Below are 14,167 nucleotides of genomic sequence, written 5' to 3'. Positions count from 1 at the left end.
CGCCGCTAGAAGGAGGGCTTGAACCTCCGACCTTGTGGTTAACAGCCACACGCTCTAACCAACTGAGCTATTCCAGCTTGTTGCTTCTTTTTTATTTGAAAAATTAATATCAAGAAGGAATCAGTGGGTATTTAACATAAAACAAACACACAGGTAGAACCTGCATCGATCTATCAAACAATGTGGAGAAGAAAAGCAATCAACTTTCTTCCAAACAGAACTTTCTCAACTTCAACCTTGTACTCCTTTCTCCAACCCACAATTTTTACACTCAAAAAACCTACTACAGATCCTACCAATACCACACCACCACCGACTCTACAGAGCTTAAACCTAGACCACGTAGCCACTTTAGAATCCACTATCCACAACTCTCTCCTCACCAATGACACTGATCAAGCATGGAAATCATTCAAGTTCCTCACTTCAAACTCTTCTTATTTCCCTTCAAAATCCCTCGCTAATTCTCTCATTACCCATCTATCTTCTCTTCAAGACACTCTTAATCTCAAAAGAGCGTTTGCTTCTGTTATTTTCTTTATGGAGAAAAACCCGCAAAGTTTAGATTTTGAAACTGTTCAATCTGTTCTCGAATCAATGAAGTTTGCTAATAGTGCTGCTCCTGCTTTTGCTTTAGTTAAATGCATGTTCAAACATAGGTATTTTATGCCTTTTCATTTGTGGGGTGGTTTGATTGGTCATATTAGTAAAAAGAATGGAATGTTTGTTGCCTTTCTGAAGGTGTTTGAAGAAAGCTATAGGATTGCTGTTGACGAGAAACTGGATTTTATGAAACCTGATTTGGGTGCTTGTAATTTGGCTTTAGAGTGTTGTTGTGAAGAAATTGAGTCTGTTAGTGATGCTGATAATGTTATTGAGATTATGTCTGTTTTGGGTATTAAGCCTGATGAGATGAGTTTTGGGTTTCTTGCTTATTTGTATGCATTGAAAGGGCTTCAAGATAGGATAGTTGAGTTAAAGAGTTTAATGGAAGGGTTCAGTGTTTTGAATAAAAGGTTGTTTTATAGTAATTTGATTAGGGGGTATGTAAAGTCGGGAAATTTGGAGTCTGTTTCTGCAACTATTATATGTAGTTTGAGGGAAGAAGATGAGAAAAACTATAATTTCAATGAGGAAACTTATTGTGAAGTCGTTAAAGGGTTTCTCAAAGATGGGAGCCTCAAGGGTTTAGCAAATTTGATAATTGAAGCTCGGAAGTTAGAACCAGATTCTATTGAAATTGATAAATCAATCAGCTTTGGTGTGATTAATGCTTGTGTTAATCTTGGATTATCTGATAAGGCGCACAGCATTCTTGATGAAATGGATGCTAAAGGTGGTTCTGTTGGGTTTGGGGTCTATGTTCCAATCTTGAAGGCATATTGCAAAGAAGGTAGGACAGCTGAAGCTACGCAACTGGTCATGGAGATCAGCAATTTAGGGCTTCAGCTAGATGCTGGAAGCTATGATGCTCTAATAGAAGCATCAATGACCAGCCAAGATTTTCAGTCTGCTTTTACTTTGTTTAGGGACATGAGAGAGTCGAGAAGCCCTGACTTGAAGGGGAGCTATTTAACCATAATGACAGGATTGATGGAGAATCACCGACCTGAATTAATGGCTGCATTTTTGGATGAAGTAGTTGAGGACCCCAGAATTGAGGTAAAAACTCATGACTGGAATTCAATTATTCATGCCTTTTGTAAAGCTGGGAGGCTGGAAGATGCAAAGAGGACTTTTAGAAGAATGATTTTCTTGCAGTTTGAACCAAATGATCAAACCTATTTGTCCTTAATTAATGGGTATGTGACCGCGGAGAAATATTTCAGTGTTTTAATGCTCTGGAGTGAGATTAAGCGACGCGTTTCAAATGATAAAGAGAAAAGTTTTAAATTTGATCAAAATTTGGTTGATGCTTTCCTGTATGCACTGGTTAAAGGGGGTTTCTTTGACGCGGTGATGCAAGTTGTTGAGAAGTCTCAAGAGATGAAGATTTTTGTTGATAAGTGGAAGTACAAGCAAGCATTTATGGAGACCCATAAGAAGCTCAAAGTGTCAAAGTTGAGAAAGAGGAACTTCCGGAAAATGGAAGCACTTATTGCTTTTAAGAATTGGGCTGGTCTAAATGCATGAACTTACAGAATGCCAGGAATCTCTGCTTAGCTGTTTGTTAAGCCTTTGCTCTATACACTGCTATGCTGCTTAGGATCACAATGAAGTGCTTGCTTTCAATCCTTAAGCTTGTTCAAATGTTCGACTATCATTAAACTTTTGCACTTTGCTCACTTGGCTTATGATATTTATCTGAGCGTATACATAGCTCAACCCTGCCTCATTCCCGAAATTAACACAAGTTGGAATCTACTTCAAAGTTCCTTTTGAATTACATGTATACATTCAAAATAGACTGCAAAGTTTAGAACCTTTGGGGAGTTAGATCATTTCTTAAATTTAGCTGTTTGAGTGAATGACATGTGCTTTCTTTAAGGACTGAGGATTCTCCTTAACAATATGCTGGTTTGGACAATCTTGTTAACAAAAAGCATTGGTGCACTATGAGGATTGGTCTTTGCTTATCATCATGGCATCATCAAAGCAACGGGGTACGAAAGGATATTTGGCAAAATGAAGCTCTTATTCGTTTGGGATAGCGACTGGTGATTGTTAGCTCTGTTAGTCAGCCGTTCATTATGCAGGTTTCAAAAATGCCAGCCGCACGAAATGAGGCTAGAATCAGAGATAGTGATTGTTTCAAGAAAAAGAAGTAAATGTCATCCTGGCTTTTATTGTGCAACCTGGGAGAAATTTTAATCATGACATGTCTCTAAGCTAGAGCTAAATGTGCTAATGCTGGAGAAACCAGATGAAGTTCACTTGTAGAGTATGAATTTCCTTCTATCAATTTGTGAACTTTTTTCATCGGCTGCTGAATCTTAGTTGCTCTGACGGCAATCTTCAAGCGAGTCATTTTCTATCAGTAGAAGCCTCCATTTTCATTCATATGAGTTGATAGTTACTATATTATTTACACTATTCACCTTATGAGCCTGTTTTTCTTTCCTTCACTGCTTCCTGGGTCCACAACTGGAAAATGCATATTGCTTTTTAGCTAGAAGCCAATTAAATAACAGGCTCTTCTTTTTAGGAAAAAGATGCACCGAAAATAGCTCTATATATTCTTTGGTAAATATTGACTGCTCAAACATTAGTCTCTATTTTAGTTTGCTCTGTGTTTCAAGTTCAATTTTTGATTCTTCCAAAATATCGCCAATGTCATCTGCCTCAGATGCATGGATCTTCTTCTACATTCCTCTCTTCCTCTCATTACTTTTCTCTATATCTACCGCCGTTCATCCTATCTCACAAAATGGTACCTGTTATGACACTTGTGGCACAATACCTGTGAAGTTTCCTTTTGGTACTGGCTTCGGATGTGGGCATCCTGAATTTGCTAGATATGTTAGATGTAATTCTGGCGCACTAGAATTCTCAACTGGTACTGGCATTTACACTATTTCCTCCATCGATTATCCAAGCAACACTTTAATTGTTGAGGATCCTCTCATGTCAACTTGCAGTTCAATGCAGAACTCTGGAAGCTTTAGCTTGGATCGGGCTAGTCCATTTACTTTGACAGGAGACAATATCTTTGTTTTGCTGGGATGCTCTACCACATCTCCTGTATTTGATCCAAATGAAGATTTATGTGATAGAGGGTCGGTTACTCGTGTTTGTAGAGGATTATATTCTTGCAAGGGAGTTTCAGGCATTGGGTTACCCCAAAATGCACCGATAGCTACTTGTTGTGTTTATGAGTCACCGATTCAACTTGCAGGCTACACATTGGATCTTCCCAAGCTCCAATGCTCTTCGTATACGTCAGTATACAGCTTTGGTGGCAATGAGGGAGATCCAATGAAATGGAAATTTGGGATTTCTCTACAATATAATGGTTCATATTATAGTAACATATGCAAGGATTGTGAAACCAGCGGGGGCTTGTGTGGCTTTGCAGGTTTGGATCAGTCATTTGCTTGCATATGCAGGAATGGGAAGAATACCTCCACCAGTTGCTTTGGACAAGGTTAGTTCACTTCACTGTGCACAGCATTCCTTAGTGTAATACAGCCAAGCATGTGGGATGTTCTTTTTTTTTTCTTTGGTCTTAAATTGTTAGTGTGATGTACGGTCTTTGATTGATTAGGGTATGCCTGGAGCGGGACAAGGGGGTCAAAAATTCAAATCAACTTCAGGTTTGCAGGTGCAATGCCTTGTCTTTTGTCAAACTCTACTTTTGATGCGGATTACTTTTTACACCGAAAGTCTTCTCATGCTCGAGATTTTTATCTTTGATATTTGACTGATTTAGTGCTTTCAATACCTTTTCCTGTTCCCTCAATTATGGCAAAACTGATATTTGACTGATAGTGTTATCTTCCTATTTTCACAGACCCCCTCCCCCCTTTTCACACATGTATAATTACACGTCAATACCTTTCATTTGTTTTATCTCATTTGTTTTCAAATCTTTTGCATTGGATTGTAGGGATTTTCTTTCTGTGGCTGGTGCTTTCTATTTGAAGCAGTAATGACTGAGGATGCCTTCAAAAGTGTATGGACAAGAATTGCAAATGGAAATTCTTAAGGAGTTCAACTGTTAGGAAAAGCTTCTTGAATTTTGGCTGAAAGTGGACCGCTGTATATCTCTGTTGATATCAAGTAGATTCACGGGACAATATTCTTAAGGAGTTTCCTGATTTTGTATTTAGCTTGGTTGCAGTTGTTTTCTGTCTTGTTCAAGAATTGAAATAAGGAATATGTTGTGTATGGCATCTAACTTATATCCTAATCTTTTATTTTATTATTTATTATTTATTATTTATTAATAGTTTTTGAAACAATATCTTAATCTTTGAGTGGCGATAGCTGTGACCATTATGGCATGAGTCCCGTCTCTTACTCTTTTGCTGTTTTGCCTTGAAGAGTGGGAACTGAGCAAACAATATAGAATTGGTCTTAAGATATATCCGATAACAATCCACTCTCTAAACTCTTCATATAATATATACAATATTTGTGATCCATTACATATGTACCTAATATGCTATGAAAACTAAAGGCAAAAATCTTTACACATTCTCCCATTAATTAAAAATCACATGAAAATCTAAAAAGATATATATATTTGATGGAAAAAGAATATATATATATATATGATATATGCACATAACAATCACTATCCCTTTCCCGGAAAAGCAAAAGAAAAAGCAATGTATAACATCCCTTAGAAAATATAATGGAAAGAATGAATTGTTTATTTACTAGTGGCCGCCTCGAACCATGTGCCCAAAGAGTTCATAATCATAACTCTCCGGCAAATAGTTGACTTCTCCACCCTCATCGGACAATGGTTAGCATCTTCAGAAGAAGATTCTTATAGTTTAATGCCATCTTTTGACTCAAATATCCAACTTCCTTATTCACTCCTTCCCCTATAAAAATCTTTCATCTTTTGCTCTTACTGCAAACGTATGATCACAAACCACTGCGACTAGTTTCCTTCTTTTCTTTTTTGTTGAATCTTTTGTTTAATTCCCGGTTCACTTACTGCTGGTCAGTACTTGTTTTCTATTCTTTTCTTTTTCATTGTATTTTTGTATTGTTTCTTGCTGTACTTTTGAAAGCGTTTCTTTTGAACTGTGGATTATACTAAATGACAAAACCCTGCTAAAGATAATTGTGTTTGTTGGCTGATTTTAAGGTAATATTCACTTGGAATGTTTAAATTTCAGTTGGTTTATAGATTGGCCAAGTTCTCTATCAATTGGATTAAAATTCTTTTTCATTGATTTCAGTTATAGATATTTGGTGGGATGGTAGGATTAAGATTTATCTTATCTGCAATTGCGTTGCTTCTTGCTATTCTTCTTCAAGAAGCAAGATCACAAGGAGGTCAACCTTTCTCAAGAATTGCTTTTCATAAGACCACATTTTCTCTTAATGGCAACGCTTATGTTAAAGCTTCTCCTTCAATTCTTGGAATAAGAGTAAGTCTCTCACACCATTTTTTTCAGTTCTTCCTTTCATTATTCATAGCTCAAATATCAAACTATAAAGGCAAGTGACAGTTTTTAGTTTGATTACAATTCGGGTTTTAAGTTATGCATCTGTGAATGAATGAATTGTGATTTTTGCACACGTTTGGTTTTCAGTAGGAGTGAAATAATGAACAGCATCTGATGCTCTTTAAGAGATTAAGATTCATTACGTAATTTGCATAGTTTCTTTCACTATCTTAGGGACAAAATTCAGAGTGGATAACAGTGGAGTATACTTCTACAAATCCATCTATTGCTGATTGGATTGGAGTATTTTCTCCAGCCAATTTCAGGTATATAGATTCCTTTGCATGTGGTCATATTCTGGGATGATTGATATACTAATGTTTTGGAATTTATTTTCTTAATCAGTCTAATTAGAAAATCTCTCTCTCTCTCTCTCTCTCTCTCTCTCTCTCTCTCTTCTGAACTACGTTTTCAGTGCTTCCAGTTGCAACCCAGAAAGCTCAAGCTCAAAAGTTGCTCCTCCATTTCTGTGTTCTGCACCCGTCAAGGTTCGTCTGTATTGCTTTTCCATGACCCTTTTTCTCCTTAGCTGCCTTGAGGTGGAGTGAAACATACAAATAAACTTTCAATTCTTGCAGTTTCAGTATGCAAACTACAGTAGCCCAGGATACAAAGATACGGGAAAAGGGTCATTGAGGCTTCGGTTAATTAACCAGAGATCAGACTTCTCCTTTGCTTTGTTTTCTGGAGGTTTGGGAAATGTATGCCCATGATTATTTCTGTTCCATGGTTATCATTTTAAGATACCTTTGTGTAATTTACTGGTGTTTGATCAATTGCTTTTGTTCTTGTATAATAGCCAAAGCTGGTGGCAGTCTCAAATATAGTGGCTTTTGCAAATCCAAACGCACCAGTTTACCCCCGCTTAGCACAAGGAAAGATATGGAATGAGGTAAAGGCAATTTCTTCTTTTTGCCATCGTGAAGTTTGTATGTGATGCACCAAAAGAATATGGAAGGTTCCTTTGCTGCAGTTGAGAAATACTGAAGCATAGAACTCTCTAGGTTCATTTCTTTTTTTAACATATAATGCACCTACTGCTGATGAACTGTATCTTCTTTTTCAACCGAAAACCTTCAGTTAGTTTTTGACTTGCTAGTTTATGTTGGATCTATCATAATTTCTTAAGGAGATAATACGCTTCCAATCTTCATATTCAGATGACTGTTACATGGACAAGTGGATATGGAATCAACGAAGCAGAACCTTTTGTTGAATGGGGTCCAAAAGGAGGAGATCTTAAGCGTTCCCCAGCTGGAACACTGACATTTACTCCTAACAGCATGTGCGGTGGGTGCCTATTTTACATTAGGTCAACTATGCATAGTAAACTAGGACTTGATTGGGACTTGGTTGACCTTGAAATGAAAACTTATCTTGGCTATGGACCTCTATGCAATTGAGTGAAGAGTACATCACCTAGAACCTCAGCATTTAGAAATGCTACATTATTCCTTTTATCAAAGAACATACATGAATAATTGAAAGAAAGACTTCATAAGACTTAAGTTCATCATATAAATTTGGCTAGTTCCTAACCTTAGCAATAAGTGGTTGATGAACTTGTAATATGTTGATTCTATAGTAACTTGATTCTTCTTTAAGTTTGTTTAAATTAAATTTTCCATTTTATTGGCATCCCCCCCAAATTTTTTTCTCTTGTTTCCACAGGTATCTGACTGTGTTTTGTCAATACTATTGTATAGGTTCCCCAGCGAGGACAGTGGGGTGGCGTGATCCTGGATTCATACATACTAGCTTCTTGAAGGAGTTATGGCCCAATGTTCTGTATGTAACCTTTCATTTTAGCTTATCATCCATGTTGATGCTATGAACAATAGTGAAACACAAGTCCAAAAATCAGAAAATTTATATCAAATGCATAGCTGTTAAAGGCGTGCCCTAGTGATGAGAGAGGGAGGGAAGGAGGGGGTTATGATTTATTCAAGGTATCAGATTGAGAGATAGTTGTATTGTTCATTTTGAAATAATTGCTGCAATTTTAGAAGTCATAGGCTAGGAAGGGGGGCATGAGATATCCCAAGTTGAATTGATTATACACTAATAAGAAAATGAAATTTATAATAACTATCCTCCTCAGCTGGAGATCCCATGAATGTTATAAATGCGGTTCACCTGCCAAGATAAATCATGATCTATAAGATTGGCACCATGTTAAAGATTCATTATTGGCCATTTCATTTTAAATGCCACTTGCTGATTCTATTTATGCAGGTATAAATATAAGCTTGGACATAAATTGCTCAATGGTACATATATCTGGAGCCAAGATTACCAGTTTAGAGCATCTCCATATCCCGGTCAAAGTTCTCTACAACGTGTAGTCATTTTTGGTGACATGGGAAAGGTTTGTCAAACATAAAATGATGCACAGATCCTTTATCAGGGACTCGGACAACATTTGCATACTGATGGCTTGTCTATTGGATGCATTGATCCATCAACTATGTGGTGATGAATAGAAACAGATTTGGCTTTCTGTTTTTGACTCATCTCATAATTCTACAATTATATTCTGATTTATAAAGAAATATATTATTATTAAATTTTAAGTGTATAATAATTTTCTAGAATTTTGCTTCAAAGACTTTCTGTTCTATGTCAATGTCATTGTATATCTGAAAGTAGTTTAGGTTTCATTTTGTAGTTTTGGATTGTTAAGCTATTCACAGGCGTAGAGACAGTTCTTATGAGCACTTTGATATTCTCGTTGCAGGATGAAATTGATGGTTCCAACGAATATAACAATTTTCAGCATGGTTCCCTTAACACTACCAAGCAGCTTATACAAGACTTGAAAAACATTGATATAGTCTTCCACATTGGAGATATATGTTATGCAAATGGATACATTTCACAGTGGGACCAGTTTACTTCACAGGTTGAGCCAATTGCATCAACTGTTCCTTACATGATAGCAAGGTGTGTTTTAATTCACTGTGCTGTTTGAGCATGATTCAGTCATCAACTCCATCTCATGTGGCCACTGGTGCTATGTCTTTTCAGCGGTAACCATGAACGTGACTGGCCAGGAACAGGATCTTTTTATGGGAACACGGATTCTGGAGGAGAATGTGGTGTACCGGCTCAGACAATGTTCTATGTACCTACTGAGAACAGGGATAACTTCTGGTATGGGAATTTGTAGATAGCAACCTCTTACATATAATTTACTTCTAATACAATGTGATGGTTTTCAATTATAATTTTGAATGGTGAGAACATCTGATTTCGTTTTTTAAGCCTCTGATTTCCATGGGTTTTCATTATATTCTATTACTTTTAATAACCGAAATTGTTTGTGAACAGCATTCTTTTGTTTGGAATACATTCTTTCCATGTATCATTAGTTATGTGAGTTCAGCTAAAATGATTGAACCTGTTGTTTGATCATAAACATGAAGAGAAGTTTCTGCTTTGTCCTCTCGGAAAATCTTTCTTTTTTCTTTTTTGAGTGCTTTGGACATTTTGCATATTCTACTTTATGTACAAGAAGATGAAAATGATCAGTGTGCTCCGCGCTGTGCTAAGCCAGATTGAATTTGATATGTTGTTTATAGAGATGCTTGGAAACTGAAACTGAACATCATAATTTTCTTTCATCAGGTACTCTACTGATTATGGGATGTTCAGATTCTGCATAGCCGACACGGAACATGATTGGAGGGAAGGAACAGAACAATATAAATTCATCGAGCATTGCCTTGCTTCTGTGGATAGACAGAAACAGCCATGGCTGGTTTTTCTTGCTCATCGGGTGCTAGGTTATTCTTCAGCTAGCTGGTATGCTGATGAAGGATCATTTGAGGAACCAATGGGAAGAGAGAGCCTTCAGAAACTCTGGCAGAAATACAAGGTTGATATAGCCATATATGGCCATGTGCATAATTATGAGAGAACATGCCCCATTTACCAGGTATGCAAACAGACGTTCTTCAGTTCAAAAATCAGGTTCCTAATTTGTGTAAACTGAACCTACAACTCAGAGTTACATTTGACACTGTCTCTGCTTTTGACTGATATTTGTGTATTCTTGTTTACTGCTACAGAATATATGCACCAATCAGGAGAAACATAGTTATAAGGGTGCTTTGAACGGAACAATACATGTGGTAGCAGGTGGGGGAGGAGCAAGCCTCGCAGACTTTACCACCATTAATACGACATGGAGTTACTTCAAGGACCATGACTACGGATTTGTGAAACTTACAGCATTTGACCACTCTAATCTTTTGTTCGAGTACAAGAAGAGCAGGGATGGCAAGGTGTACGATTCCTTCAAAATATCCAGGGATTACAGAGACATCTTGGCCTGCACGGTTGACAGTTGTCCAAGTACAACATTGGCATCTTGAATTTCACTCTGTTGCTGATGAAGAAAATTGATGAATGCCTGTTGTGAATCAACATATTGCAGCATCAGCAAAGTTGCATGATCATGTACTGACCGGTTAAAAATGTGAATAAATAATAGTTCTTTTTTCCTTTTCTGAGCTTTGTTTCCTTCTCTTTTCTTTGTCATGGTTTTATTTGTTTATGTATTTAATTTACTATTCCTAATAGGCAAGTTTTGGTGTCCTTTGGGCAATGTTTAATTTACTATTCCTAATCAGACTTAGACTATATAGTGAACCGGAATCAGTCGGATTTAGTGTTTAAAATCAAATCTGGTAAACTGGATTTGATCATTAGACTGGTTAATTTGATCTATAATGTAATTTATAATTCTAAATTTCTTTATTTTCTTAAAAATAAGAAAATTACTATATTAGTATTTTAATTACTAACAAAATTAATAATTGTAATCAGTTTACTTAATGTCAGAATGGAAAAGTCTTGCAAGGTTATACGAGTAACCTTGATATCCTGAAGACTATTCTTATACAATAGGCGTGCCAAAACAGCAAACATATGAATTTGCAACTGCAGTGGACAAGCAATATCTATTTTTCTGTGACACCATGTACCTGATATACTCAGTGAAGGCTTTTTACGGTCAATTTGAAAATCAATTCTTCTTTATTCATTAATTTTCGCAATTCAATGCCGAATCTTTTTCTAATTTATCAGATGCTTTCTTGGATCATATCTTCCATTGATGTCCTAAGATTATAAGCTATACAACCAAGTAAGGATTGTGCATGCTACAATTCATTAGCCACAAAAACTATCCTAGAAATGCTTTATGTATTTTTTTTGCATCTTCATCTTCAAATTTTAAAGGGAAAAATGGTTTATGCTTCTTCTTCTTGTTGCCTTGTTCTTCATTTTATACTCATCTTCCTCTTCCCTAACCCTGTCATAAGTGATAAGCAAACCCAGGAGTGGATTAATTATATTTGTCACCAAATGGAAGAATTTGGATTTTGCAACCAAACCTTCCATGAAAACTTGAAAAATCCATCAGCAGATTATGTTGGTCTGACCCAGACCACAATAGAGCAAGCTACAGTCAATGCAACCAGCACATGTGCTTTCATTCTGCAACTTCTTAAGAATGCAACAGATGAAGGACTGGAAAATGCTCTTAATGTGTGTGAAAATGGTTATAGCATAGTGGTACAGTCTTTCCAGGATGCTTCTAAATATTTTAACCAAAAAGATTACAGGAGTATGATTCAGTCTGAAAGGATAACACCTAGGGCCCAAGGCAGCAGTTCAACTAGTTTTAGCATTCCCTCATTTCCTGTTAACCCTCTGGTTGATAGAAACAGGCAAATGAGGATCATCACTGCCATGGCTCTGGTTACAGGATCTCAGCCTGATGTTTGATATATTTAGCAACCATTCACATCCTTTGTTAGTTTAACCATCAACTTGGCCTTCTTACTTGTTTTACAAGAAATGTTCGATTTTACTGCTTTTATTAGAATCTTTTTCTTTTCTTTTATTTCGTTTATATGTCAAATATCATCTCTTCAGTGAAGGCTGCAAAAACTAGGAGTAAAACCAACTGGCACTCAAGACTAGTTCTCATGATTTCTTAAGATCCATTAAATAAAGATAAGACAATTAATTCTTTCTGTGTCAATAATCACTTGTTTCTAGCATCTCTGCAATGGGGATTAAAAAAATTCAATAAACATCTTTGTGTTTGGGGATTGATGGTTACTAAGATTCCAATGAAAAAACAAAAACTGATTTTTTTTTTTCTTTTGGATAAAAGATAACAATTTTAAGTGGTTTGGAATTGAAGAAGAGACAAATACTGCCAAACCAGGCCTTTTCAGATTTTTGTCATCAATACAAAGAATTGTATGCACTCTATGCACACTTCTCAAAGCTCTAAAGTTTTTTTTTTTTTTTCAAAAACCATTCTTTTCTTTTTTCTTTCTCCTGATGGATTTTCGCTTGACCTTGTATTCAATTGTGTCGAGTACAGGATGCAGCCATCTTTGTTCTGTTTCTTTCTTAGTTAAGTGAAGAAAGATTATGGATTTATGGATAGTTGCTGCAGCTGCTGGTGCTGGATATGCAGCTAAAGCTAATTACTTGAAAAATTCAACAAGAATAACAGAACGCTCCTTGAAAACATGTTCTTGTGAGGTTCATGACCACTCCCAACCTCGGAACTTGTTGCAGCAAATTCGCGACAGAACTTGCCCTTTATGCAGATTAGAAGACATTAAAATAGCAGCAAGTAGTTCTGGTGGTACTAATTATGGTGAAACTCAGATAAAAAACTATGGGATCTGTAAAAGGAATGAGCTTCTTGATTTATCTAGTGAAACAGTGCCTGAATCTTCAACAGAAGAAGTGGGTTCTTATCAAAGATTACCAAAAAGCAGTCAATTAAAGAAAAGGTCTAATGGCTATCTCCTGAAACCTCTTAATGTTTCAGAAAGTTGGCTCACTGCTGAATTGTATACAGAGGATAGTAGATTAGAAGATTATGTATATACTTCACTTTCATCACCAGGTACATACATGGAGAGGGCTTTGACAATTGGGAGTTTAATAGCCAGAAGGAGTCAGGATTTCAGAAAAGAGATGGAATTAGAAGCACAAACTGGACCGTGTAATTCACAAGGTTGTTTTCTTTCTGCACATGTTCTGATGAAATAAATTGCTTGCTAGTCCTTTTTATTTTGTTGATTTGGTTACAGATTTGTGTATAATTTTACATGTTTCAATCAGGGTTTTCCAACAATGATTTGCCTTTTTTCTTCGTGGGAATAGCTACTGGAATGATGTTAATCGTTGCTTATAGTAAAAGAGAAGCAGACAATTTAAATGAACTATTGAAGAAGAATGAGAACTTGGTTCATGATTTATATGAGGAACTGGAAATGAAAGATCATTTAACTCTGAAAGAGCTCGCTAATGACAATGTCAATGAGCCCTCCCTCTATGGGACACCAACTGCATTTCCCACGAAACAGGATTTGAAGAATTCTACGAAATTTGAAGGCGAAGAAGTATATGAGGTGAAAGGAAATAACTCTGAAGCAATGAGTAAAATTGAGGCAGAGCTTGAAGCTGAACTAGAAAGGTTGGAATTGACCATGAAGTCATCTACCTTGGGGAGAAATTTTGATTATATTCAGGTAACTTTTATTATCAGAAGACTTACCAATGATCTGTTCATGAAAATCACTATGCATTGCCGGATTTTAACTTGAAGAAAGATGTCCTTTCAGGGAGGTTTTGGCGTAGATAAGGTTGATGGGCAAGTTGACACTTTAGTGGATTCAGACGATGAAGCAAGCAGAAGCTCACCTGATCACCCACAAACTGGAATGTTTGCTGTATCACCTCAGGAGCTGAGCTTGCATCTTCATGGGGTGATTCAAGCAAGGTTGACAGCTCGGATCATAGAACTTGAAGCAGCACTTGAAAATAGCCAGAAAAGGCTGCATTTCTTGCAGTCTGATTTGTAATTTAATCCATTGGAGAGGCTTGTACAGTTTGAAATGATTAGTAAATGCATTCTTTAGATTAGCAGGCAGTTCTCTATAGTGTAATTATTCATGCCCTTAGTGATGCACAAAACTCAACTGCTGATTTAATATCTGTTCAGA

The 14,167-nt window shown here is 36.5% G+C and overlaps 5 protein-coding genes and 1 non-coding gene across 11 annotated transcripts; 5 read left to right on the top strand and 1 right to left on the bottom strand.

Annotated features, from left to right (window-relative positions):
- Nucleotides 1-3: 3 nt before the first annotated feature.
- Nucleotides 4-77, bottom strand: TRNAN-GUU. Its single transcript has one exon. It is a non-coding gene; the product is annotated as a tRNA-Asn (tRNA).
- On the top strand, nucleotides 17-2,386 carry LOC8264715 (pentatricopeptide repeat-containing protein At1g69290). The gene has a single exon (XM_002512033.4). The coding sequence runs from the start codon at nucleotides 181-183 to the stop codon at nucleotides 2,131-2,133; it is 1,953 nt and encodes a 650-aa protein (XP_002512079.2). The 5' UTR covers nucleotides 17-180; the 3' UTR covers nucleotides 2,134-2,386.
- A 792-nt stretch (nucleotides 2,387-3,178) lies between these two features.
- LOC8264714 (wall-associated receptor kinase-like 1) lies at nucleotides 3,179-4,864 on the top strand. 2 transcript variants are annotated; one of them, XM_015729002.3, is made up of 3 exons: nucleotides 3,179-4,084; nucleotides 4,205-4,261; nucleotides 4,547-4,864. In XM_015729002.3, exons 1-3 carry the CDS (start codon nucleotides 3,271-3,273, stop codon nucleotides 4,579-4,581), a joined length of 906 nt encoding a protein of 301 aa, XP_015584488.1. In that variant the 5' UTR covers nucleotides 3,179-3,270; the 3' UTR covers nucleotides 4,582-4,864. The 2 variants fall into 2 exon arrangements, with proteins under 2 accessions (XP_015584488.1, XP_048226445.1); XM_048370488.1 differs by lacking the exon at nucleotides 4,205-4,261.
- A 376-nt stretch (nucleotides 4,865-5,240) lies between these two features.
- On the top strand, nucleotides 5,241-10,639 carry LOC8264713 (probable inactive purple acid phosphatase 1). Of its 4 annotated transcripts, none has more exons than XM_015729054.3 (13): nucleotides 5,241-5,410; nucleotides 5,856-6,047; nucleotides 6,300-6,391; nucleotides 6,541-6,613; nucleotides 6,704-6,826; nucleotides 6,925-7,017; nucleotides 7,286-7,415; nucleotides 7,832-7,913; nucleotides 8,361-8,493; nucleotides 8,863-9,068; nucleotides 9,153-9,278; nucleotides 9,753-10,062; nucleotides 10,196-10,639. In XM_015729054.3, exons 2-13 carry the CDS (start codon nucleotides 5,874-5,876, stop codon nucleotides 10,499-10,501), a joined length of 1,848 nt encoding a protein of 615 aa, XP_015584540.1. In that variant the 5' UTR covers nucleotides 5,241-5,410; nucleotides 5,856-5,873; the 3' UTR covers nucleotides 10,502-10,639. The 4 variants fall into 4 exon arrangements, with proteins under 4 accessions (XP_015584540.1, XP_025015747.1, XP_015584539.1 ...); XM_025159979.2 differs by having other exon boundaries at nucleotides 5,241-5,613; nucleotides 5,862-6,047; XM_015729053.2 differs by having other exon boundaries at nucleotides 5,241-5,613.
- Nucleotides 10,640-11,408: 769 nt separating this feature from the next.
- Nucleotides 11,409-11,918, top strand: LOC8264712 (the record flags this gene model as incomplete). Its single annotated transcript, XM_002512030.2, has 1 exon — nucleotides 11,409-11,918. A coding segment is annotated over one exon (510 nt), but the record flags the coding sequence as incomplete, so codon positions are not given.
- Nucleotides 11,919-12,267: 349 nt separating this feature from the next.
- Nucleotides 12,268-14,094, top strand: LOC8264711. Of its 2 annotated transcripts, none has more exons than XM_015728566.3 (3): nucleotides 12,268-13,176; nucleotides 13,326-13,693; nucleotides 13,787-14,094. In XM_015728566.3, exons 1-3 carry the CDS (start codon nucleotides 12,579-12,581, stop codon nucleotides 14,024-14,026), a joined length of 1,206 nt encoding a protein of 401 aa, XP_015584052.2. In that variant the 5' UTR covers nucleotides 12,268-12,578; the 3' UTR covers nucleotides 14,027-14,094. The 2 variants fall into 2 exon arrangements, with proteins under 2 accessions (XP_015584052.2, XP_002512075.2); XM_002512029.4 differs by having other exon boundaries at nucleotides 12,274-13,176; nucleotides 13,284-13,693.
- The last annotated feature ends 73 nt before the right edge of the window (nucleotides 14,095-14,167 follow it).

The sequence above is a fragment of the Ricinus communis genome, chromosome 1 (genome assembly GCF_019578655.1).
Source record: "Ricinus communis isolate WT05 ecotype wild-type chromosome 1, ASM1957865v1, whole genome shotgun sequence".
In the NCBI taxonomy this organism is placed as follows: domain Eukaryota; kingdom Viridiplantae; phylum Streptophyta; class Magnoliopsida; order Malpighiales; family Euphorbiaceae; genus Ricinus; species Ricinus communis.
Note: the sequence above shows the minus strand (reverse complement) of the source record. Positions and strands in the feature narration are given on the sequence as shown.